A 27,025-nucleotide genomic window follows, 5' to 3' on the forward strand; every position below is an offset into this window, starting at 1 on the left:
CCAGTAAAAATCCTAGAGCATATAATATACTCGCACCTCATTGAATTCCTTGAGTCCAATTCCTTCTTCAGCATTTATCAGCATGGATTCCGTAAAGCAGTTTCGTGTGAAACGCAATTGTTATGTTTTACTAACGACTTGTTTATTAACGCGGATCATGACTTTGATACCGATTGCATATATTTAGACTTTGCTAGGGCATTTGACTCCGTTTCACACGATCTACTTATCTTCAAGCTTAATCAACTTAACATAGACCCCAATGTACTTGCATGGATTAAGGAATTTCTCTCTAACCGTAGTCAGTATGTGACGGCTAACGACTTCTCTTCACGTAATTCTGCCGTAACATCTGGTGTCCCGCAAGGGTCCGTTTTGGGCCCTCTGCTCTTCTTGATTTATATTAATGATCTTCCTACTTGCCTTTCTTCCTCAACTGTCCGACTGTTTGCAGATGACTGCGTGGTTTACCAGAAAATTACTAACCATGACGATTATCTCAATTTGCAACGTGATCTAGATAGGGTATTTGAATGGTGCAGTCAATGGCTTATGACACTTAATACAACTAAATGTAAAAGTATGCAGGTTTCTCGCCACAGCACTAATCATTGTCCGCGTACTTACCACCTAAATAATATGTTATTACCATCTGTTGACAGCTATAAATACCTTGGTGTTCATATTTCTTCTAATCTATCGTGGAATACGCATGTAGAATATGTAACTAACAACGCCAATCGCATGCTTGGTTATCTGCGTCGAAACTTTTTTGATGCCCCATCGTCCCTGAAGTTAACACTTTACAAAACCTTGGTACGTTCTAAATTAGAGTACGCATGCGCCATATGGGATCCTACTCAAACTACACTCATTCAAACTCTTGAAGCCATTCAGAATCGCGGCGCACGTTTTATCTTGTCGAATTATTCACGTCATTCCAGTGTCACATCCATGAAGAAAACCCTAAACTTGCCTGACCTTTCGTTGCGTCGAAAGTCATCTCGCCTCAGCCTTTTTCATAAAATATATTATTATAACAACGAGATGAAGGACGTTTTGTTTCATCCACCTCATTACATTTCTTCAAGGACCGATCATCGCTTCAAGGTGGGGCTACCTTCTTGTCGCACAAAATTGTGTAATGACTCTTTTGTTCCTAGAACAAGTGTCGCATGGAACCACCTTCCCTCCACAATCGCCAGCATTGCTGATGACCATCAGTTCAAGATCGCTTTACAAGACGCCTTGTAATACTTCTGTTTTTTTGTTTTCTGCACGTCTTGCCATTTCTTTCCCACTCCTTTCTGTAGTGCCTTTGGGCCCTGAAAGTATTTTAAATAAATAAATAAATAAATATCTTCCCTTCTAACGTCGACAAATGTAACCGTGCACCAAGTTCATGCCCCGCACTTCATTATAGCACTTAATGCATTGCAGTATTGGGAAATAGAGTTTATTGGCAAGAGAGGTTGAGATATTACTCAGAGAGTGTGTTCTCTGACCATCAACTCGACAAAATAGACGAAAAGGAAGACGAAGCTGAACTATGACTGCAAAGAGTACTGAGAATGAAATAAATATTAGAAATGAACACACTGCTGCAACAACATTGTGCTTCTAGAGCTCGCTAAGTGCACATATTTCTCAAGGAGAGACTTATATAAGGGAGAACTACCTGATTTAAAAGCTGACCCAAAATGAACGTTACGAACTGTGCGCGCTGTTACACTGTATGCGCGTAAAGCTACGTAAACATGCTGCGTAAAGAATTCCTAGCGTTTAGAAATTAGCTTCAATTAAATTTCTTTGCTACGTGGTTGGAGAAGAACTTAGGAACAAAATGTACCTGCACAGGCACACCTTATATTACCGCGTCCAATGCACGTATAGAGCCATAAAGAAGATTAAGTTCCAAATCTTAAGTATAGGTTGCTACTTAGAGTGCATGTCACGCATAGTCTTCGGTGCTTGACTGGCATGCCAAATCACCTCCTACTGTCTGAACATACCACTTTAAAATGATAACTAGCTGGAAAGCGGTCGATGCGAATCCGTGCGCGTTTGTCACTGTCAAATTCACCAAATTCACGAAGCTTTTCGTTCCTAATTGATCTTTCCCATTTGCCGGCAGCCTTCACTAAGGATATGTCCAAAATCATGACTGGTTGGCGCCTCCTCTTGCAAACAGCTCTAGCGGAGCAACATTTTTGTGATACGGCACAAGGTTACTAATGCCTAAAAGTTGGCAGTATGGCCGCGCATAACCTTCTCCCTCTTTCTTCGATGCACGAAGTTTCGCGCTAATATTCCTGTCTTATAAATCAAGAAAGAAAAAAAAAATAAGCTCGAATGTTGTGGGTAGGCCGGTAAGTAATCCCCACATTTTCATATAGTTTGGTCTCAGAGAGAGAGAGAGAGAGCGAGAAAGAAGACTTATGACCTCTTCGCTTCAGCAAAAAAATATCAAGTATATACATTGGTCCAGAACAATTCAGTATATATCTGTACAATGGTTTGCTGTTGGTCTCAGACGACTTCAACGTACGTCGGGCTAAGATTGTTCCTGGAGAAAGAAATTGGCTCAGAGCTCTCTCAACGACCGAAGCGACTTTCCGCGTACATCAATATCGGCTCCCGCCCAATCGTTCTACTCCCAGGCTGGCCTCGCTCCCGCGTAGCACAGCGCATCAGCCAGCGCCCTTTACGAAGCTCTAGAGTTTCTCCCCAGGGAAATGCCTGAAGTAAGGACTGCATTTCCTCCGGACGAAAGAGAGGCAATTGCGAGTCTTTGAGTCAGAAAATTGTGAAATGAGAACTCTGTTGGACATCTGCTCTGGTCAGGGCAGCCATGTATTATATATATATATATATATTTTTTGTAGTGATGCAGTAACTATATTTGCACTTTTGCAATCATCTTTAATAATAGTCAGGCACATGGTAAAGAGCGCCGAGCAGTTCTTAAAAAAGTGTAGAATATTAGGCGCTTTGAAAGAACTATCTTGAGCTCTGAAATATTGGTCTGCATGTAAAGTCACTAAGCAACTTTATTAAGTGCGCGTTAACTCTTAGATAGCCCAAGAAAACGGATAACAGTTTGGATTGTTGCATTATTTTATTTTCAGATGGTAATTAATGCTTTTTAGTGGGGAGTAATAACGCATTTGTTTAGTATGTCGCTCTAGCAAAGAACAGCTGCTGGCACACTGGATGTAATGGTTCGCAGTACAGCCTGTTATTCTCCACGTTTTATTGTATATTTCAGGGTCAGCCAAGAGTTGAAGAGCTTTAGCGCTAAAGCACTAGTGCGTATAGAGAGTATAAACATACGAAAGTAAAGGCACAAAACATTATTCCGAGAAAGTAAGCAAATACACAAGATAGCTTTTCAGGGCACTGTTAGTGCCGAGCATTTTGTGGGCGAACTTTACAGTGACTCTCAATTGAAAAGATCGATATCAAAACCCGTATTCAAAAAAAATGTTCTTATGCTAAAACTTAGCTTGAGCAGGTGCCAAGGAATAGTCATGTAGGGCATATTATTAGCGAGCAGTGTCGGACAATGGCAAACCGCACCTACAAACGAAAAGCCTTGTGAATTCGGTGACAGATGAATTGGCATTGTACACTTGCTGTAGCAGTGTTATACGTAGCAAGGTAGACAAACGTTTGTACAAAACATGTCAGAACACTTGCTGGTTTTCAGTTATAGAACCTGAAACTATAACTATGCCACTAACTCAGAACACTTATTCATCCAGCGTGGCGACTTGTCGCAAGAACTTCAGATCACACTTATGAAGACAGGTTCCTTTCTTTCACGAGCATCTATGTATAGCATGTCAAGTGCTATATATATATCTCCTCCTGTAGTATATGTTGCAGTAGGCAAGGTATATTGCTCTTTTGTAACGCAGGGGATGATTTCAGAGCTTTTATTTAGTAAGAACGGTTCATTATTGGTTATTCGTTGCGATCCTAACGTTACATTCGCTATCGCGGTTGGCCGGTGCCTGCTCTTACGAATCGCTATAGGATACGAAGTGCTTTACCGTGAGAGACAAAAGAAAGGGGAAAGGCAAGGAGATTAACCAGATGGGTAGATCCGGTTTGCTGCCCTACACTGGGGAGAGAGGAGAGGGGGAGGTAAAGTGATAGCAAAGCAGATATAAAGAAAGAAAGGAGCATAGACATACAATCACAGTCAAATACTGTCATAAATACAGAACTAACGACCGAATTCACAAAGCCTCGAGTTCTTGCGCAGCATTTGTCATTGGCTGGCCGTCCTCCCTAATAATATGCACGCTGTTCGAATCAGCCGGTGTCCGTTCGTATACAAGCCGCTGTAGCGTCAGAAATATCTTTAATAAGGGCCCAGATGCGCGTTGTTGAAAAAGTAAAAGCTGCATTTCCGCTAGTTAAAAAGAAAGGAGCTAACTTCAGTTATTTCTCCTGATGTAAACTCATTTACGGCGATAGCTCCAGCAAGCTGTCGCAGCGGACACTGACATAAATTCAAGAACTTCTTTGCTCACTGCAGTGGCGCCTGCGGTGTCCCACGAAGTACACCCACAGATGTCATTACTGTCAGGGTCCGTGGAGCGCACAAAACCTGGCACAAATTACCGAGGGCATACACGTTTCCTGATATATCTCAGTGGTTACGGTGTCCGGTTACCAACTGCACCCACTCAGTTGAAATGGTGTAGAAAAACCTTGTTCTTTTTTTTTCTAGTTACCATCGCACCGCTAGCTTAACCCTAATCAAGACCTGCCTTAATCTGACATGTTTAGCGTACCGCGGCGCAAATTATCTCCGTTTAAGCCTTCTCCGTATGTTGTACTATCACCATGTGGCTGCATAAGCAGCTAATTCTTCCGCGTCAGTACATTTCGCATAGGCTAATTTACAGCTATCCGTGCCTATACAAGGGCAGCTGCGTGGACTGTAGAATGTCCTAAAAAATAAAAATGTGAAGCAAATAGAGTGCTGTGGAAACAAAACATGAAGAAGGAAAAAGACACATACGTCTACATACGTGTCCGTCTTCATTCTCCTTTGTGTTTCTTCGTCGAAGCAGGCTCGTTTCCCAATGAGGACATAACAGGTTTGAGAGTTATTTCTCACGATGTAGTTTGGCAATGATTTCTGTCGTATACGGAAGGCGGCACGCGTGCTACTTGTGCATACACGCTTAATTATTATAAAGGCGGACACGGGTATGTAAATCCTGCGACAAAGGAATCGATTATAGCTGTATCGAAAAATTGGCATAAGAGTAGGTATAAGAACTTCCGTGCAAATATTAGCGCGAATTTCATGTCTTAGCTACGCGTAGTGGCAATTCCTTAACTCTTAAGTGACCCCCTTATTGTGACGATGTGACCGCGACATCTAATCCTGCTCGAACTGCGCCGTGGATCGAGCCTTCAGAGATTGCGGCAGATGTCACGCCCTGCACGGGGCGCCATGTTTACTCACTTTTGACGATGCCAGAAAAGAGAATAATTGAATTCTTGAATTGAATAATTGAAAGCTAGACGAGGACTAGGAGCAGAAAACATCGGTAAACAACAGGACGAAGAGAGGGACAAAGACCACAGCCCTGCCACAGCCCTTTCTTCGTCCTGTTGTTTAGCGCTGTTTTCTGCTCGTAATCATGAACCAACCAGCCCAAATGCGTACTGTTACGTAGACGAGGACTATTAGGCGAGCCGTTTGTGAAGCCGGATGAGTAGTCACTTGTCTGTTTCAAGTTCTTTACTTCAACTAAGAATGTCGGTGAGGCTTTTGTTCTTTTTTTTCAAATTTTTCAGTGCCACCACGATCCAGTGCCACTTCCACTGGAACGTAGCCATCGCTGTCGGGAATTGAACGCATCACTTGTCTCTTATTCAGAGGAGCACGGGAATTCTAATACGGGACTTCTATTCAGTAGAAGAACTCTTATGTCGCTAAGCAGCCGTGGCAGGTTGAACTAAAAGTCCTGCAAAATAATTCGTCAAGTCGGTTTCATGTCCCGTTGAAGTAAGTGTCCGGCACACGGCGTGGTGGCGTAGCGGCTTTGGTTGCGCTGCTAAGCACCACGTGGCGGGATTGAACCCCGGCTGCTGCGGCCGCGTTTCGATGGGGGCAAAATGCAGAAACGCCCGTGTTCCGTGCATTGGGGCACGTTAAAAACCCCAGGTGGTCAAAATTAATACGAAGTGCTCCCTACGGCGTTCCTCACAATCAAATCATGGTTTTGGCACGTAACACCACAGAATTCATTCATAAGTCTTTGGAAAGAGAAACGTAAATAAGGAGGAAGTGATGTATATATACAGCAATCTCTCTAGTTCCGTACGTGAAAAAAGCGACTAACACTTACGCGTTCTATTTTTTAATGTCCTCAAACAATCTGTAAATCAGCAGCAACTACGAACAGTCGTGGCTGGCGACCGTTTTCATCATTCCCATGTTCTTTGCAGCAGTCTGAAATTCAGTACTTTGCATTCATTTGCTTTTCAAAAATGATAAAAATCGGAAGATTGCAGCCATGAATCTCGCTGAATAGCCCGGATCCAGCAGCAAAATGGCGTATTTCGTTTGCCGGACTGACATCTAGATGTTACCAAAGTCCAAAACCAAACAGAATTCGTTCCTCTTTTGTAAAAGATTTGAGTACAAATGGTGAGTAGGGTAACACATGTCTTTCCTCATTTTAAAGAATACTACACGAGGCTGAGGTGCAGCATATATTACATTATTTGCGATTACAGGTGCTTCACATGCATGGATCGCGCCTACGCGCTGAGTCTCGCCAATCAAAGCAAACAAATCTAACAAACAAAAAACGGGAGAAGAGAACTATGCACACGGCGGAAGTTAATAAGATAATGGATGAAAGACTCGCACAATGCCTTATAAAAATTGTGAAACGTCCCGTTCAGTTATTCGTAATTTTCTTACCATTCGTTTTACTCTTGCCCTTTTACTGCATGTTCTCGAATCGGGAAAGACTGAAGCCATCAGGGAGGGAGCTGCTGTGCTTTAGAATTTTTGGTTTCGCTGCGATGGCAATTTTTCCAGCGGTATTAGAGACTCGGACTGTGTTCATTTTCTAAGTTTTCCTTCTCCTCTCGCCCTCTGTGTTCTGGAAGTGTTCCAAGAAGGGAATTGAAGTCTTCGCTCCCCTCGGTCGACCGGATTGAGCGGGAAGTGATTTATCGTATTCGTCGATGCGCACTGCGCCTCCGGTGTCCGGGGCCGAGAAAGGATAATAAAGTTAAACGCGCCCCGCTTAAATTTGTCTGAACGACAAACCATTCGTTTGCAGTCTGGGAATCCGAACCGAAGCGTATTGACTCTTCAACAACGAAGCGTGCGCTTTTCTGTCGCAGTTGTCGTGCGACGCGGTCTCTCTGAAGAGCTCCTTATCGTTATCTTTTGCGATTGCCTCGATCGCGCAGGCGCACCCGCTTGCACCAGCTTGTCAGTGCAAAAAGCTATTGCAGTTCTTCAATGAGCAATAATCGCCGTCACTGTTTAATTTTACCTTCAGTCATCTGTCGCAAGTAGTGTCATAGTTGGTTTTCGCTGATCGCTTTTCGTGTTCATGCATATAGGCGTTTCGTCAAGAAAGGTTCTTCCTCCTGATAAGGCATTCGTGAGAACGTCACTTGCTGATCAGAGCTTCTGTGTGGGAGTTTTCTAGTGTCGTTATTTTATTATTGTCATTTCATGGGCTCCATCGTAGATCTCTTCGTGGCCACCTACTTATTATTTTTCTTCACGTAGCCAACAGTGGGACATAGTTCGTAAAACGAAGTCTCTTGAATCCAGCTCTGGAATTTATTGCAGCTCTGGAATGCCAACTGTGTTAATACGACCGTACCCATTCGCTCGCAAATAGGTAAGCAAATCAATCGAAAAAGAAAGCGGTCAACAACACCTAAAAATTCCTAACCTGACGAAATACGCGCTAGGCTGTTGGTAACCAGCCAGTGGCCTTTTTGAGCTTCAACATGGAATGGCAAGAATCAATCACAAACCTGTCTCTCCTTCCACGACATCAGTTTATAAAAATGCAGAAAGGACGTGCTCACAAATTACGACAAAATCGGGTATCGATAACTTGTGTCTGTGCTGTTGTCTAAAAATTAGATTAAAATATATGTGACGAATCAATGCACATCATTTAGAGGATCTTTAGCTAGCTTTGTCGGCGACAGGTCACATAAAAATGTAAAGCGAGATAGTTCTTCATTTTTGTTTGTTTGTTTTTTCCATTTTATACTCAATTGATAAGAAGCAATGGAAGGACAGAGCAGGAGGTTAAAAGTATTCCGTGACATCTCGCTGCTGACTATGAAACTGATATGAGGTATTAATAGAGAAACAAAAGGAAATAGAAAATGAAAAAAATAAGTAGGTTAACCACTATATGCATGTTCCGTTGAATGTTCTGTACCGGAGCAAGGGGGAGGGTAAGAAAAGTCGTGGAAAAAGAAAAAGAAGGCGTCAAACGGTACTGACTGCGTACACGCGGTGAGGCACCTGACCACGATCATAGTCGGGTCCGCAGTTCCAATGCTTAAAAAAGCGTAACAACCGAAATGAGAAAGACAAGAAGGTTAATCGGAACAGAAAGTCCTTTACACTGAGGAATCGGGAAAGAGCGAAAAAAAGGTAAATAGAAAGTATATATATACATAGAGAGAGAGAGAGAGAGAGATCCGGAAAGCACAGATACACGATGACCGCCTGTCACGATGATCGTACACTACCCCGGCATGAACTGACTTGCACGATCGTAGTCAACGAACACCAATTAAAGCTTAGGTCCTTTTTGATTATTTTTGCAGGTTCTTTTTAAAGCCAACAGGGCTGACGTCAGCTGCGAAAACGCTCCAAACATTCTCATTTTGTGAGGCGATGGCTGTCGAGTGTGTCAGCTGCAGTGGAGTTGGTGGTGGTGTTGCAACTAGGGGGCTTTAGCCTGGCATACATAGCCAGCAATTGTTCCGCCTGAGCCTCCTGTGGGTTGAGATCAGGGGTGTGTCACCAGGTGTCGAAGAGCCCCGTGTCTCGCATGAAGGCAATCAGCATTCGTTCCTATCTTTTCCTGATAGCCGCGCGCCCTCCGGTGAAAACGACCTCTTCAATGGTCTATATGCAAAAGTCCATTCTTTTGCAGGCTGTTGAGCATCCCTTTTTTTTCTGCGTCGAACTGCGGGTACTGCCAAACGAAATATTATATGTCGCCAATATCACCACAGAAGGCATAGAGCGGGGAAGCGTATCGTCCAGACTTGAATAACCAAGCCGAGGTGTACGCGGCGTCAGTTCTGGTGCGGCACATCAGCGTTGCTTCTTCGAGAGTAAGTCCATGTGTCACATAGGCTTGGTGTGTAGTCTTGTGGATCGCCCTATAGCGATTGCGGATTGCGCCCTTAGAGTTCTGAAAGATGTTCGGCGCTCTCGCTTTTGGGACACATGTCAGTGCTAGGCGCGCAAGAGCATCAGCTTTCTCATTTCTTTCAATTCTTTCATGAGATGGGATCCACTGAAGTTTTACATTGGATTCGTTGCTCATTAGATCTTTAATCAGTATCAGAGATTGCCTTGTAAACTTCTCAAGAGGTAGGCCACGGTGTAATCGTCGTAACACTGACTTTGAGTCCGTCAGCGCCACGACGTGTCTTGCAGAATAGGCACGTAGTTTTCACAACGCCGCGGTAATTGCGGCGCTTTCTACTGTTGAAGACAAAACTACGCAATCTAGGCGGCCAGACCATGACACATTAAGGGAGGGTATGCAGAATACCGCGGTGGAGCTATCTGTTTGTGCGCACACCGACCCGTCTCTGTACACTTGTAGATGGCTTTGAAACGCTGTGTTAAGTGGTCCAGTATAATAAGCTTTGTTTCAGCAGTTGAAGTGGTGCGTTTCGTAATAGGTGGATTATATACACTAAGGTTGCAGGTGACGACCGAAAAAGACCAAGGCGGGTCGAGGCGACTCCGTTTAGGCCATTCCAATCCTAAAAAGCGGAAGGTATTCAGCTCCGCATGGAAATGGGAGCGAGTTCTTGCTCTTATCCGCCGGAGAAGCACCGTGCCTGCGGTGGACTCGCCGAGCCCTAATATCTGCGTCAGCAAGGCTGATTTCACCATCACCGAATCAATTCGAGCGCTTGGAGGCAGTGCACAGAAAGGGACTTCGCTTGGCGATGGGAGTTCCTCAGGCGGCTTCAAACAAGAAAGTCAGTAATGAAGTAGAGTCCCTTCCACGCGGCCTTTTGGCATCTCAGCTGCACTGGACAGCGTTCCTCTTTAAGCACCGAAGCGAGGAGACTCACAGAAAAGGTTCAAAAATCATCTCTTTGCATCTACAAATTTGACATTTGGGACTATCGGCAATGCCGATGAGAAGCAATAGGCATCTGTGAATGTCATTCCAAGGTATAGACAACATAGGAGGGTTTAGTCACGCCATGGTTAGCTATACGAAAGGTGGAGCTGTAGGGGCAAGTCTGTGTAGGGAATAAAGACACTTGTTTGTCAAGTGAACCGAATTGCATTGCGCCAATGTAAGCTCATCTGCAATGGCGCGCGGCGCTTACCCGGCGCATCCACTCTACACAACGACATAGCAACGAAGTATACACACGTGGGCAGATTGAACCACTACATTAGCCTGGTCCATTTGAATGACACCGCGATGACTTAGCATCAACTGAAAGGCACTCCGTGCCTTCTCTCAACTGTCCGATGCTGAATTTCTTCAATGTCGACGACAAGCTCATGCGATCGACTACATTGAGTAGAATAAGCCGTCTAAGGTAGCCTTAGAATCGCAGAACATTGGTGTACCAGCAGTGGCCGTTTCGTCTAAATTTATTGAATTCAAAACATCGCGCTGGTCATCGATGGTGGCAACCCTATTCGCAGACTTGTACACGGCACACAATTCATCCACCAGGAAGGTTTCGAGGACAATCTGAGCCAACCATTCCCTCGACTATATCAATAATTTACTCGCACTTGTGTGCCTAAATTATGTGTCTGGGAACTTAGCTCTACTCATACGTGTTTCCAATCTTCTTTTTTTTTTTGCCGCTCAACCGTGGTTACAGGGAAGGTGATGTCTTCACGTCCACATAACGGGCAAACATGTATTATCCGCAGAAAGAGAGGATTGTATGCGGTTGAGAAAAAGCGTGGTGGGCTAGCACCTCTTGGGGTCAGTCTGTAAAGCCTATACTGTGGACCAAAGTAGATAGCGATAGGCCGTTATTCGTGTGCGCGTGTGTTTCCTTCTGCAGAGGAGCTACGCGCTTGGCCTGCGCGCACGCGCACTCTCCCTTCCCGGGTGCCCTTTATGATTATTTTTTTCCGGGTCCGCCTTTTGTGCGAGTGTCCGGATCTGGTGTCTTTGACCAGATCGGAGGGAAGTCCGTGGACCGGGCGGCCGCTTTTGTTCTTCGCCGACCAGCCGTGTTTGTGCAGGATACGAAAGAAGCGAGCGCCGAATGGCGTTGGCGTGGCATTGATATTCCTCGACACGCGGCTGATCAAGGGCTCCTTTTGTCCGGCGCCTATCTTCCTTCCTTCGCCGTCACCGCCGTGCACCTCATCTTCTTTATTCTCCCTCGCGTGCGCTTCTCTTTCGGAGTCCACCTCGCGGGGGACGGGCTCCTTTGTTTGACCGACGCAAAAAAAAAAAAAAACGTACACCAGTCCCGCTTCTTGCCACTGAAGGGGGGCCTGGCGGTGCTAACACGCTCTTATAGGGGACACCTACGAACACTCGACGAGAGTCGACGGGGCGCGAAGCAAAATCAAATTGTAGCACTCCGCGCGCCTGACGACCGATGCTGGCGAGGAAGTCCCAATGTGAGCTCCTCAAACAAGAGAATGACTGAAAGACCATGACTCCGTGCTACGGAGTTTCTATGTACCAATGTCCGGCCTGCGACCAAGTCGACGCGACGCGGTTGTTGCGAGTAGTATTAGCAGCACGGAGATCTCATTTTATTCTCTACCTTTACACAGCGAAATACCTCGCACCAAGGAATGCTTACATTCAACAAGACTGTACTTGCAAGTGCTCCCATGCGTGAATCCTGAGCTGCGGGACGCATTCGTAGTTCGCTGTACCACGGTAGCACGTCATTTACCCTCGTATGCAGAAATGCATCATAACTTGAAGCACTTGCTTGACGTAATCTTAATGACGCCTATCGTGAAGGCGCCGAAAAACAGGCAATGAGCGTCTTGGGCATGTTTACGCCAGGCGTCATTTAAATCAGATAAGCATGGGCTTCAATTGCATTTCTGAATGCGGGGGTTAGTCTTGGCATGTCACGAAAGCATGCCCCGCAAAAAAATAGTAATATCGGCAAAACTGGAGACCACTTAAACAAAGCAATTGTTAAATGCCTTATTCACGAACGCACGTCTCCCCAGAATGGATCTACGTCTGCAACTACGTCTGCAACTACGTCTTGCACCAGGGTTACCACGAGCGGAAGCAACGCTCCTGTGCCACCTGTGGCTCGGCGTGGCATTCACGAAGTCCTGTTTCTTGCGCATTGTAATGGCCGACAGCCCTACTTGCGACACCTGCGGCTGCGAGGAGACGATCGAGCACCTCCTCAGTGACTGTCCCCGTTATATTGTGTCAAAAAAAGTGCTCGTGACCGCGCTCGAAAGACTGGAGAATCGCCCCTTCACAGCAGGAAAAGTTTTAGGACAGTGGTCCAGACGGCTTTCGGCACTCAAGGCCTGAAGGGCTCAGCTGAAGTATTTAAGGACCTGTGAATTGTGCGACCGTCTTTGAATGTTGTAGCGCGTAGCATCGCGTTACTGTGTGAATTTTTCTCAGTTTTTTTTTTCTTCTTTCTCCTTTTATTCATTTTAGTCCTTTTCCCAGCACAGGGTAGCCAGCAGGTACTTACACTGATTAACCTCCCTGTCTTTCCTCCCCTTTTGCCTCTCTCTCGTGGCTAGCTCAGTATAATTTGGGGTGAGGAACCAGACAAGGCTTTCCGCTCTTAGATATAATCCCGTCGACTAACATACACTTTGCAAATTCTGTCGTGACGCCCCGTAGACCGCAGGAACCTTAATAACGCGAGTAAGGCCTTCAACGCGGATGTTCTTTCGGAGCATTGGCCTAAAACATTTAGTTCTGATAGTGGACGATTGTCCAACTGGTCCAGTACTCTGCACATCACTTGTCTCTGAGCAGTGTATCTTGGGTAGACACAAATAATATGTGCGAGCGTCTCGTCGATGTTGCATGTGTCGCATGTGGAGCTGTTGGCCATTCCAATGAGGAAAGCATATGAGTTCGTAAAGGCAACGCCTAGCCACAGACGGCAGAGCATGGTCTGTTCACGTCGTGGTATCCCCAGCCGGGAGGTGCATCCCTATGTCCGGAGACAGCGACCGCAAACGACACATGGTGAAAACATCTGAGTCCCACAGGGTCAAAGTACAATCACGGGAAATGAATCGCAGCCCAGCCGCAGCGTCTGTTCGCGAAAGCGGAATGAAGACTCATTGACCACTTTCATGTGCAGATCGGGCGGCTTCGTTGGGGTGGTCATTCCCGCTGATGTTACAGTGTCCTGGAAGCCACTGAAAGATTATGTTGTGTCCCTTGTCATGGCTTTCATGATATATGTGGCAAATTTCTGAGGCCAGTTGTTCATTGGGTCCGTGGCGCATTGGGTTTCGTATGCATTGAAAAGCAGCCTTGGAGTCATTAAAGACTGTCCATTGTTGCGGTGGCACCTGCTTGATGAAATCAAGTGCAGCACGGAGTGCGGCGAGTCGTTGTGGTCACACATGAAGTTCTTAATTTGATTTCCTTAGATTTTGCCGGGATGATGACAGCACCAGCAGAGCTGTTGAGTTTTACTGAACCATCTGTGTAGACATGTTGCCGGAATCTGCGCACGTTGTGAATGGGCTCCAAAGTTGCTTGTTTCAAAGTTTACAACGGCGCCCCAGCTTTGTTTTTGATGCCTGGAATTGTCAACTGCACTTGCGGCCGGAGCAGACACCACAATGGGTCTGATAATCGAGTAACAGGCGTAAATTGTGATGGAAAGCAGGACTGATGTCTTATAATAGTTTTGGCAAAAGTTGAAAGTGGCCTTTTTGCTGGCAAGCAAGCAGGATGGTGGGAGGGAATCCGAGTCAGGTGTCGGATGTGTGCTCTCAGGACATCTGTATCAATGTGGGCTTTCAAAGGAGCGTCTCTGCCTATGCCCACTGTCGCAATCGATGACGTAGTTTTGGGGAGACTGATACAGGTCCTGAGTGCTTGTGCTTGCACGCTCTGGAGTTTACGGATATTCGTAGTGCAAGCATTTCTTAGTACAGGTAAGCTGTACTGCAGGAAGCCCAAAGACAGTGTATTATATAGTTGAAACATTAACGGTACTGTTGCGCCCCAGGACTTCCCGCCGAGGAACGCAAGAAGGTCCACGATGGCGTCCAAACGCTTTGTCATGTACGAGACGTGAGGGTTCCAAGACAAGTCTCGATCAATGATGACGCCAAGAAATCGGTGCGTTCGTCTATATCGTATAATTTGGTCACAAATCCGCAAAGCATACGGGGCCATCGCTTTGTGAGTAAAAGCAGCGAGTGCACATTTCTCAGCGGAAAGCTCCAGGCCTTGTCTTCTTAGGTATGTTGACACAGCCGTTGAGGCTTTCTGAAGTCGTGCGCGGACTTGTACACCTGTCACGCCTGAAGCCTATATGCAAATGTCGTCTGCCTATACGGTGAGTTGAATGGTTTGCAGTAACTAATCAGCGAGACCAACGAGCACCAGGTTGTAGTGTCATTGTATTTTAGCAATGGAAACAAATAAAGAAAAGAAAAAAAGAAAGAAAGAAAGGTTGAAAAGGGTGGGCCTGAGTACTCCGCCTTGCGGTTCACCACGACTGGTATAGCTAAGCGGTGTTGGTCCGTCTTCAGTCAAAATAAAGAAATATCTGCCATTCAGATAGTTGCCTATCCAGCGAAAGGTGTGTCCACCAATCCCTACAGCTTCTAAGGCGGACAGAATCGCATGATGGTCTACATTGTTGTACGCACCTTTAACACCAAGGAATAGGGCCGCAGTGATTCGTTTCAGATGTTTCTGGTGTTGCACGTATGTTACAAGGTCGATAACGCTATCTGTTGACGGGCGGCCGTGTCGAAAACCAGCCATTACCTCTGGATAGACATTGTAAAATTCCAAGTACCATTCTAACCGTGTGAGGATCATTCTCTCCATTACCTTGCCAACACAGCTGGCCAGTGCTATTGGACGGTAATATGGTAATTCCAACGGGGATCAGCCAGCCTTGAGGAGTTGAACACGCCGACTGGATTTCGACGTTGTAGGGACCAGGTAGTCACGCCATGATGCATTGTATAGGCCAAGAAGGGCATCTCTGGCCTCTTGGCCAAGGTTTGCAAGTATGTGATGCCATCGTAGCCTGGTGATGAAGATTGCCTGCACCCAGCAAGTGCTGCCTCCAGTTCTTCGATGGAGAAAGCAGCGTCCATACGAGGATCTCGGGAGCAAGGGGGGACAATGGGAACAGGTGCTCAAGGTGAATACGTGAGCGCCGGACCCGTGATCCTTAAGGGGTAATCTTCGGCTACGTCAACTTCTCGGGACTTCTCTGACTTTTCTGATGTAGGGCTAGAGACGCTAATGGACGACGCTGTTGAGGAGCTGTTCGAAGTCCACCGATTGTTCTCCAGACAACCGACAGAGATTTACGCGGCTCGAGAAACTCCCAAAACGATTTCCAGTGTTGATTTTGCAGTACAGCAAGGCGACGCTGAATTTTCTTTTGAATGCATCTGGCCTCTCTAAGGTCGTAGACCGATTTAGTCTGTCTGCACCGTCGCTCCACTCGCCGGCGGATTGCACGGAGGCTCTGTATTCCCGCATCAAAATCTGTGTATTTCTCTAATGGCTGAGATGAACGCATAGCATTCTGCATAGCCTTGGCGATCTCAAATTATAGTGTGGACGAAATGCTTTCGTGGCATGCGTCTTCCATAAGTGAGTTAAACACGGGCCAATCTATAGCTTGTTTAAAATTTAATGGAGCGGATTTAGCTAGCCTTTTATCTTCAGGTAGGTAGGAATGTGGTCTCTTCCGTGGGTTTCTATATCTGCGAACCAACGGACGCAGCGAGTGAGGCATCGCGAAACAAAAGCTAAGTCTGAACAACTAATGTACGTGCGGCCGCGCAGAAACGTGGGACTGCCATCATATAGACAACAAAGTTCATGGTCGCAAACAAAGGACACGATGTTTCTTCCTTTGGAATTTATCTTGTTGCTTCCCAAAAGTGAATGATGCGTGTTGAAGCCCCCTACAACAATCCATGGACCAGGTGTCGCATCTATAATGTCACGAGTCTCTGCCCATCGAAACGACTTGATGGAGAAATGTAAGCGCCCACTAAAGTAAACGCAAGTTTTTGTTTTTTCACGGTCAAACACATATACTGATTAGTGTCATGTGGCCGCACTGGATGAACAACATAAGTCAGTACACACCGTATGTAGATGGTCACTTTGCTAATGTCAGTACAAGTCGATGACACATGAGGTTCATAGCCTGAGAACCGAACGGGTTTCTGTAGGTTCGGTTCACAGACGACAACAATGGGGAATCGATTGGTGAAAACGTAATGGCGAAAATCAATTTGGGATTTCAGGCCACTGGCATTCCATTGCATAATAGATGCTTCCTAGACTTGTCTGAAGAACGTCTGACGCGGTAGAGCCATTGTGCTTGCTATTCGAGGCTCGCAAGAACCGAATCCACGCCGTCCAGCACTTGTAGTGCACCTCGAGCAGATGACGTCTGCATGTCATTTATCAGCACGCGAATGGCTTTCATTAGAGATCTTATTATGGCGATTACTTGCTTGTCATGGGGGACCTCGCACGTGATCTGTGCCCTCATTGGTGTGTCGGTAGACCACCGTCGACCTTTGTTGGGCTGGAGGACTTAATGTCGGAAGTGCAGGCCAGTCGTTTACAGTAGAGGTATTCACTGCGTCACCAGACACCGTGTTGTTAGTGTGGGTGAGCGCCTTGGGAACATCAGGAAGTAGTGTCTGTCTTGCGACGGTATCAGTATTTATAGTAAACGAGGATCGTCTGCGGTAACGGCGGACACGACTTCCGTCGCACTTTGGCGGCGGCCTCTCTGTGAGTTGAGTTGTCTCTCACCATTTGTTTTGGGACTTTCCGCTCTGTCTTGTGTCCCGGGCAGTCTTTCGACGATGCTTAATGGGGAACAGAGCAATTTGCACACTTGAAGTGAGTCGCAAGGCAAGCACCAAGGCTGTGCTGCTCAGAACATCTGGCGCACACGGTCGAATTTTTGCATATGCCGCTGACATGCCCGATCTTCAAACAGTTACGGCAATGAAGTGGTCATTCCACATTTGGCGCCAGAGCAAACATTTAAATTATCCCACATCTTCCACCATGGTAGAACTGTTTGCAATTCTGTGTGCTTTGTGTTCCATAACATCAGAAAAGAATTCGCAAAAATGGGTTATTTTTAGCGATTCGCAAGCCGCTCTCACATTACTGAAGCAATAAGAAAAATTATTTGAACACTTTGCTCTTGTATGAAACGCTCAAATAACATACAAAAGCAAGCGCAATGAATCACGTAATTGCATTTCAGTGGATGCCTGGGCACTGCACTATTCCTGGTAATAGCGCAGCGGACGCAGCTGCGAATCGGGCGCACAATAACGCAGAGACAATCAATCTTCCCCTTTTGCGTAGTGAAGTCCGTCTGCTCCTGAGACAGAGTTCCTGTCGTCTCAGCAAAACTACCTGGTTTCAGCAAACTACCTGGTTTGTCTAAACCTATCAATGTCGGAAAATCTAAAAAAACAGAAAATTTCAAACATTGGTGCACCGCGTTAGCCTTGGTACTGCATTTACGAGGCACTTCTTATACAGGATAAAACGTGCCTATAGTCCGCAATGTTCTTGTGGCCGTCCAGACGAAGATGTGTATCATCTCCTCCTCGAGTGCACTACATACGATTCACAACGAAAGGTATTGCAAGCAAATTTGTTGCTTTTAGACAGAAGACCAGTGACACTAAAATAGATACTTGGTTCATGACCAACTGCGGGCCTTCAGAAAAGAGCCCTTCTTGCTTTGAAGAAGTTTTTCTAAAACACCAACATTTTGGGGGAATATTAACTTTCAGTTCATCCTATAACCTAAATGAGTGACATAAATGTTCTTCTGTGTCATGAATGAATGTATGTGATGATCGTAATGTTTACGCAATGTGTAATTGTGTTCTGCGCTTGCAGTGTAGTTACAAGTGTTGTGTGTTTAGCTGTTCAAACTGTGTCCTTATATATGCGAATGTGTGCTGAACTCATGCGAAAACTTTGCAATTCATGTACTGTTGAACTGTATATTTTTTATTCATCCAGTGTTCTACTGAGTGCCATATTTTGTATCATTATTCTCCCTTTTTACACATATTTGTTTCCTTTGCTAAGCGACAAGGAGTAGCCGCTGCCACCATAAAGGCGCCAACCTCACCTAATATTCTTTTCAATAAAAGAAAAAAAGGCTTTGCGGTGACACATGACGAGTCCGCGCTTGTACGTGCCGCCGTCAGAGCAGACTGAGCTCCTTTGGAGAAACTCTCCGTATGTACGCAGGATTTCTGCTTAGTGCAACAGCTGGGAAGCTGCTGTAAGGTGACTAAGCAGGAACCCTTCATGCAGGCTTTACCACACGACTGCGCAGAGGCGTTTTCGGAGACCGTATAGAAGGACAAAACAGCGGCGCGCGAAAGTAAAAGATAAGGTAACGACAAACAATGCTTAAAGCCACACACTTGGTTCTAGGCTTAATGAGAGCCCCGAGAAAAAGACCACAACATTCTCTCGATGGAACAAAGAAAAGCGCCAGGCACAGTGGGAACTAGTGGGCAAATACAGCGTGCAAGTCTTTGTACAAGGTTGTTAACCGAGTACAGTCGATGGCACCGCCAGTCCCGAATGATGGGAGCAGTAAGAAACACCCTTCGCACCGCCGCTGGCTGCAGGTCGCTTCACAGGCGCTGACACAGCCTGCAGAGCATCGTGGTATTTAACGCCGTGGGCGTCCGCTATTGGCGGACGTGCCGGCGGCTATAGAGATAACTATTCCCACCATTTGGATGGGGCTTTACGAAGATTCAGTTGATCCACGTTTCGTGCTTTCTCAGGAGCTGTTTTCTAGCGAAGCACAGCTCGACGCATCTTCATTCGCAGTTTATCCGTCCGTTATACATTGCAGTAAGACCAAGGAAAACACGAGTCGGCAACGCCCTCCAACTGGCGCCGAAATAAACGCATGCGTACAAAGACACCGGAAATATTGTAAAGATGAAGAACCCATGCAGGGGTAGGCAACTGTTAGCCGGGAACGCTATATAGTCATGGTTTTCCGCCCGCACGTCATTCCAATTACTGTTACTACGCAAGGAGTCTCGAGTGTAAAACATCTAAACAAGAACACCGCGAGAAAGAAGCGGCAAGTGATTTCGCAAGCACCGCGGCTGCATGGCGAGGCGGGGCGACGAAAGAGAAATTAATTACCCGGCGCGCCAACTGAGGTGCACGAAACGCCTGCACCCCCTGTCAATATTCACGCAGCGCGCTGCATGCACGCACAGCAGGAGGCGAAGCGAGGCCGGCGAAAACTGAGACGCGCCTGTTTACTAATGCAGCCGCCGGCCCATGGCGTGCACACAGCGCCACTGGCGAGATTTCAAAGCGGGGCGCAAAGTGCCAATAGTGGGGTCCTTAAAGCTCGCCACGAGCGGCCCCCGAACAACGTCTCGCGAGCTATCAATTTTTTGGTTGCGCAGGAACAAAGACTGTGGGAGGAAAGGCAGGTCGACAGGGAGAGCGTGAATTAAAAGGGCCTTCAGTCTTGCCGTTCACTGTATATTCGTTGTTGTTTTTCGCGCTTACTTTATTTTTTTGCACAATGAAGCGAAGAGTTGATGCATGTGCCTTGTATTTTTCTTGCCCCCCTTTTTGTTTTTTGTTTGTTCGTTTGTTTGTCCAGGTTGCTTGCCTATAGCCGCAACTGGATCTGGCGTGAAGCTTCAGTGAACTATCTAGGTATTGTCAAACCAATGCAACCGCCGGTGGTTTGAAAGTGAAAGTTTTAGACGCTTTGTGTGCGTATAGGGCTGCTCGGTGAGGTTCTCTCGTGCCGGTGGCGACTGGTGCCAGATTGTCGGGCCATTCAATATTCACGCGCTGAATTATGAAACGCCCCGCCGTTACCTTTGCCTATTTTATGCGACTGTTTGGTTTTAGTTTTTCCTTTCTACACGGCAAGGCCCGCGTCCCATCGCGTGGACCGCGCGCTCGTGCATGGCGTGGTCAGTACTCGAGGGCCTTGTGCCGGTGGGCTCTCTGACCATTCTGCGCCGGCGTAACTCGTCGAATTATTAAAGGCGCTCGACAAAAAACCGTGCTCGAATTTCGCTTGAGAGGCGATTCTTATTTTCGGAGGACTCTGCTACCATCAGGCTTTGCCTCCTCTGTAGTACTGCGACCACACAAACTGTTCAATGTAATCGCAGAGATCATGTTTCATGCACGAATAGAACGTGGTCGAGGCCTTGGCTGGGTACACTGCCTGGGAGACTTGTTTGTTTGTTTGTTTTAGTCATTCGCTATTCCCTTTATGGGCATGCAACTTGTTGCTCTATAGTGCAAGCTCTTCGCCACCATAAGATTAGCCTGATCGCAGCCAGTATACCCGTGTCGGTTTAGGGGGTAGGCCCAGGGGAGGTCGAATATGCTTTCTTTTAAAGTTTTCTTTTACCTCGCATTCCTCTGAATCATTGATGGGGCTTTACATTTGAAAGCTACGCAGAGTTTCTGAGAGGCCTTGTAGTTCAGGGCTCTTAAATAGATTTTGACCACGTGGGGTTGTTTAACTTGCAGAAAGTAGTAGGCACTTTTTTTTTAGTCAAGTGCACACGCATAAGCTGGGAATTGAACCCGCGACCTGATGCTTAGCAGTAGTACGCTATAACATCTCAGTAAATGGGGCAAAGATTTCTTTATTCCGAAATAATCTTTTTCAGAAATGAGCTCTGTAAATAGATGTTTGTAGGATCATAAAAATGTAGAAGAATTTCGTTATTTGCTATTGGCCGGCCGCCTTCACTAACAGTATGTTCATGAACACGAAGGTTGGCTTCTGCTTCTATACGAATGGTTTCAGCGTAAGTTCTCTTCTGTGTATGCGAGCCAGTATTTGTAATTCTTTAACGGCGCGCGTGGTTCGTAATGTTCCCAAGAACTACTTGCGATGCTTGTGTCGAAATTGAATCAGTGGCTCTTAAGAAAGCTTATATAGCAACTTCTGAAGGCAGTCTTTCATGACTGCAGCAGAAATGGTAGTACTAATCTGTGCTGTGTTGGTTAAGCATACTCGTTTGATGGCGTCGGCAAAATATACGAATTTGATTTATTACTGCGAAAGTATTATATGCCCCATTGGGCGAAAATTCGTCGTAGTCGACGTGACCGAGAGAGGGTACCAAAATTTTTCGGTGGCACAAGGAGTACAAACACATAAAAAAAATGCTAGGACTGACGTCAAGTTTCTCATGGAGCTTCCTGTAAACAAAGTAATTTAATGGCCTTCAAAAGAAAATTTGGTAAATTTAGGTCTAGGTAAGAATCGAGCCCAAGCCTCCGGGGTGCGAGAGGAGCACACTTCCCCGACGCCTCGGCGGCTCCACGATTCTAACTGACTAAAGGTGTGCCTAGTGCTTGCGTCATTGCACACGTCACGTCGCATCCATCTGGCTGACTAAAGGCGTGGCCTAGAGCCTGTGTCGTTGGGCACGTGACAGCGCGGCCAATGGGGATGAGGTGGCGCCACGTCATGAGGGTATAACACGAGCGCATTCAAGGCGTTCCGAGGTATACCAACGGTATAATGCTTTCGCATTCCCACACGTAATCAGTCTCAAGTGTGTCTGCCGAATTTTTTTATTTATGGCGTTGAGCGTCCCAAAGCAACACTGGGGCTATGGGACACCGCAGTGGGCAGTTTTGCCACCTGTGGTTCTTAACCGTGCCGCTAAATCTAAGTATACGAGCGTTTATCTTTTCTCTTTCTGCCTCTTATTTATGTTTTTTTTATCATTCCGCCACCGTCGGAATGTCACCTCCACGCCGAAGCAGGGAATACAACTCGCTACCTCCTGTCAGCAGCAGAACGCCATATATAGCCACTTAGCCACCTCGGGTGGGTCCGCACATTTCTTAAGCAATAATTTTCTATTGGAACTTGACTTACACATGGCACCTACCTTTAAGAAAAATGCAAAGGAAAATGGAAGCAGTTCGAGCGACACATTGACTTTCGGTAAGATGAATACCTGCGCTACTTGGTAGTGCATACCGGATGGCGAGAAGGACACACGAAGCAGCCTCGACCTGTAACCACATCTGTAATGTCAGAGGCATGTAGCCTGTTAAGCGCCCTGTCGTGAAAACAAAATGCCGATTTTTTTCTGCTGGCGTGGGCGAATGCTCTTCCTCGTTTTGTTGCCGAAGCTCCGTTCTGAGCTAATGGCTCCATCGCTACCCCGTAAATTAGGCTGCTGAGCTGCACGCGTTGGTAAGCGCGTGCAGTGCGGTGCACGCCGCTCGCCGCGCCCCTCGTCTCTGCTGGCGCCCGTGGCTAACAATGATCACTGCCGCGGCTGTAATCACCGCGCAGCAATACGCTCGCTCAGCAGGCGGTGACTTGCGAACTCGGTGAGAAACCTGCGAACGGTGTCTGCGGCTGAATCAGCGTCCTTGTGCGCGCGCAGACGGACACCAGCATAGGACCCGGTCTCTAATTGCGTCGCACTGTGATAATCAGCGTAACTGCTTTCAAGCAACATGGGAGAACCTGCAGAGAGAAGTTATTTTCAGTTGCGGTGATGGTGGTCATATTACTACTTGCGTAATTAGTCTATCAGTTTGGGCCAGCAATCGTTCCGCCTTGCGTCTCTTGACGTATCGCGAAGACGTCTGCAATGAGTCTATAAATTTCAGCCTCTCACAAAAATGGGGTTAGAATGCGTGACACCTCCTTGCGCACTATCCTTCCCTTCTGGAAAACTAACTGTTATTAACGCGCGTGTGAAAACACCCCTTTTCTGAGGCTGACCGGAACCCTCTTTCTTTCTTTCTTTCTTTCTTTCTTTCTTTCTTTCTTTCTTTCTTTCTTTCTTTCTTTCTAAAGCTGGGAAGCGCTGACAGGACCAGCCGATGCGCTCTAGATCACTCACTTCGTTGCATTGTGTGAAACATGCCGAAGCAGAACGCCCGACTTTAAAGTCCCTGCCGGAATGTCTACCGATTCTGTTCTCACTCTATACAGCAGGGTGACTTCCATGTGGTTAAGTCGTCCACAACACAACACTGGGTGAAGCTTTCCAATGCCATTAAAAGTGGCGAAGAATTATCTCTGTGGGTGTTTTGTGCTTCATTTTCGCCCTCACATATTGATAAGTTCCTTGGAAGTGCTTTATTGGTAAGAGAAGCCCCTCTTACCAGACCGCCGACAATGCGAAAGTATCCCTACAACGAGATCTTAATCCCTTTATTAGTGATATCATTAGTTGAAGCTAGCGACTCACGGCAGGATGCCGTGAGGTGGGAGGGCTCGCTCGTCCGTGGCCTCAGTCAGCTGCTGGTGACTCCGTGGTACTAGCGTGTGTGACGGGGATCACATCTCCTGCAAGGGGCGATGGCGGGTGGCTGCGAGTAAGGCTCGATGTGATGCTCCCATGCATGTTGTCGCCGCTGACACTCGTCGCATGACTTCCCCGCGACCGCGATGAATGACCGCTCTCGTCGTTGGTGGAAAGAAAATGTGAGAAGAAAAGCGTAGTGCCGCGCAAGGCAGGCTGTGCCGCGACGATGGCTATACGATATGGCGCCTGAGTAGCGCTCGTCGTCTCTATGGAAGCAAAGCGCTCCCCCCCCCCTCCCTCCCCGCTATCACGTCCAAAAAAGTAAAGCTTAGTTCGACGGATGCCACGAGAAAGTTGCTGAACTTATTTAAATTAATTAATCTTTGGGATTTCATGCGCCGAAAGCGCTATCTGATTATGAGGTGCGTCGTAGCGGTGGACTCAGGATTCATTTTGACCACCTCGGATTCTTTAAAGGGCACCTAAATCTAAGTGCACGAGGATCTTTAAATTTTTTTCACGGGCATTTTCTCGTACAAGTGCGGCCGCCGCGGACGGAGATTGATCCCGTGATCTCGTGTAAAAAATTGCTGAATTTTAGCGAGTTTGAATCCGACAGTATGAGGCTGTTCTGCACAGGTCCGTTCTCCAGTTCGCGAAGAATAGCAGAGAAACGCACCAGACCACTGCTAAATTAAAAAAATATATATATGGCGTTTTACTTGCCGAAACGACGACCTGATTATGAGGCACACCGTATTGGGGGACTCCGGGCCGCCTGGCATTCTTTACTGTGCACCTAAATTTAAGCACATGGGTGTTTTCGCATTTCGTCCCCATGGAAATGCAGCCGCCGTGACCAGGATTCGATTCCGCGACCTCGTGCTTAGCAGCTCAACACCAGAGGCAGTAAGCAACTGCGGCACGGGTCGAACGACTGCTGAGACAATCATTCTTACATTGTTAATCTTTGAAAGCTTGTAGTATTTCCCTCGTTAGCCTGTTCTGATGCTTTCGGAACAATGTGATTCCGTGAGCAAAAAGGCGGATCGCAAACTTTTTGGAAAAAAAAAGAATATTTATTCGTTCCTTGCAAGCACAGCTGAAAATTCACTAGGGAACTGTATTTTTCGTGTGATAACCTTTTTTTAGCTAAACTTTACGAGACTGTTGTCAGTCGCCTGGAAGGCATGAACGTAATCAAAATCTTTAGATTTGTAGATGACTTTTTAATCCTTGTTAACAGTGACTCCGGCTCACTTGAGTTGAAGGTTCTAAACATTTTAACCATCATGAAAGAGTGGTTTAATCCGGTTGTTCTAACAAGGATTACCCATTAATGATTCCATCAGATTTTTAAATCTGAACTTCACCTTTCACGCTAATCTGATTTGCTGGGCCTGCCAGCCACGAAGTAACAAACCATATCTGCCATATCATTCTGCCCACTCAAAACTTGTAAAAAAAAGCTTTTTTCAGCACGTGTTTCCAACTTGCTCTCCGAAATTCGTGCACACACATGATGAGTGACAGTTTTAAAGAGCAGTCAAAGAAGCTGACTAATGCTGGTTACCCCACGCATGTTTAAGTGTCTGTTGCCGAGAAGCTTCTCAGGAAACAAAAATTAGAAATATAACTTCATCCGCATCCGGTGCTTGGTAAAAGGAAACATTTTGTTGTATTGCCTTAGATGGCAGAAGATTTCCCATAATCTGAAAAGAATGAACAACGGGCAACGAGCGTCGTGTTCTCGGCCCCGAAGAAACTTGCCACATCGGGCAACATAGGAAGGGCTGACAACAACAAATTGCGAGGATGCATGGTGAGGTAACAGAAACCTTGCGTCACTTGCGATGAAGGTGTCGTGTACTGAATTCCCTTGTCATGCGGGAACCACTTTATCGGACAAACCGCTAAAGGTGGTTGAACGAGCGCCTTATGGAACATGCTCGCAATATCAGGTATGGACGAGAGGGAACACTTCTTGATCACGTCCTCTCCTGCGAGTCAAGAACGTGCAAGTCGTTCCTTGATGAATATGTTGTCATAGGAAGGAGCAAAGGCAGGGTAACTCGAGAAACTATTGAAGCTGAAAAGATAAACACAGCAGGACGTCCATGTGTGAGCACACCTTGTGTTTTACTTTGCGATAAAGAGCTAGCGTTTATGAGACGCTGATACCGGTTGTATAAGCGATAGGTCCTTCTTAGTGCGTATAAAAGTGATGTATTTGTTAAAAGTTAGCGCTCCTACTGTTCGTGTGTGTCTGAATTTTACTGTCCCGTCCTATGCGCGCTATTCATTGCTATTCAAACCATGCGCCAACAAGCCCAAAAAGCTATGCTGCTGGATAAATTTCGGAATGCTGTAATTAATTTCAGGTTGCGTGGCAAAGCTGCGAAGGAATTCAGCTTTTCCTGGAACGCGTGGTCCGCACACATAAGCTATAAGGTTACGAGAGAGACGAACGGGGTGGGATAGCATTCGTAACGGCGGCAATAGACTGCTGGATTAGCATAAATAGCGTACTTTTGCCGATATTGTATAAGGTTTCCTTAAATCTGACAGATAAATTCTCGTGAAGATACAAATGACTGCGCGTGGCTTGTCCCGTCACTTTCGTGTTCTTCGTCTCCAGTCTTTTTTCGCAATTTTCATCGGGATAAACCCGCATTCACAGATTTCTTTTCGCGCACATACGTCACTCACGCGTGGTCCCGGTTGATTTTTCGCAACTAACCAAAATATTTGTTAAGGCTCCAACCAGTGGGCCGGAAATGTAAGGGGCCAAGTCTCGAGCGATAGTTGTGCTCTGGGCTACAACACCCACTTCAGACCAATAGCCGAAGCAGGCGACAGCAGCGCGGCCACGAGCGCCATCCGTATAGGCTCTCGTTGGTTCCTTCCTCTATGCTGAGAGCAGTTGCTGGGAGAGCAACGTTTAAAAAATCCCGCACTTCCAGTTCTGTTCTTCCCACCCGACACAAGCGCAACGGGAAGAAACGCTGACGCGGCTCTGCGTGGCGGTTGTTGGCGAAGGTTTTGAAGTATCGTTTCCTTTTTGTGCTGAGGTGAGCCTATATGTGTGTTAGTGTCTTATCGTCTTGCGCACTTGCACCTTGCAAATCCAACATTTCTTTTTATTACGCTTCTTTTTGGCACTGCTTTACGGCATAGGCCTATGTGTCAAATTTCCGATGGCGTTAACAGAAGGATATTCGATATGAATCTGTC

General features: G+C 46.5%; 1 protein-coding gene and 1 long non-coding RNA gene across 6 annotated transcripts in view; one reads left to right on the top strand and one right to left on the bottom strand.

Moving 5' to 3' along the window:
* LOC139052546 (cell adhesion molecule Dscam1-like) overlaps positions 1-27,025 on the top strand; it is a 1,125,159-nt gene that overhangs the window by 467,661 nt on the left and 630,473 nt on the right. The window contains exon 1 of one of the 5 annotated variants that reach the window (XM_070529663.1): positions 17,996-18,111. The exons of the other annotated variants lie outside the window; for them this stretch is intronic. Within the exon in view, the coding sequence (XP_070385764.1) occupies positions 18,036-18,111 (76 nt within the window). The 5' untranslated portion in view covers positions 17,996-18,035. Of the gene's footprint in view, positions 1-17,995; positions 18,112-27,025 lie in introns of those variants that run through there. 5 annotated transcript variants of the gene reach the window in all.
* Positions 1-27,025, bottom strand: part of LOC139052603 (uncharacterized) — a 110,372-nt gene that overhangs the window by 72,036 nt on the left and 11,311 nt on the right. The gene's annotated exons all lie outside the window — the stretch shown is intronic.

The sequence above is a fragment of the Dermacentor albipictus genome, chromosome 1, assembly GCF_038994185.2.
Source record: "Dermacentor albipictus isolate Rhodes 1998 colony chromosome 1, USDA_Dalb.pri_finalv2, whole genome shotgun sequence".
Lineage (NCBI taxonomy): Eukaryota > Metazoa > Arthropoda > Arachnida > Ixodida > Ixodidae > Dermacentor > Dermacentor albipictus.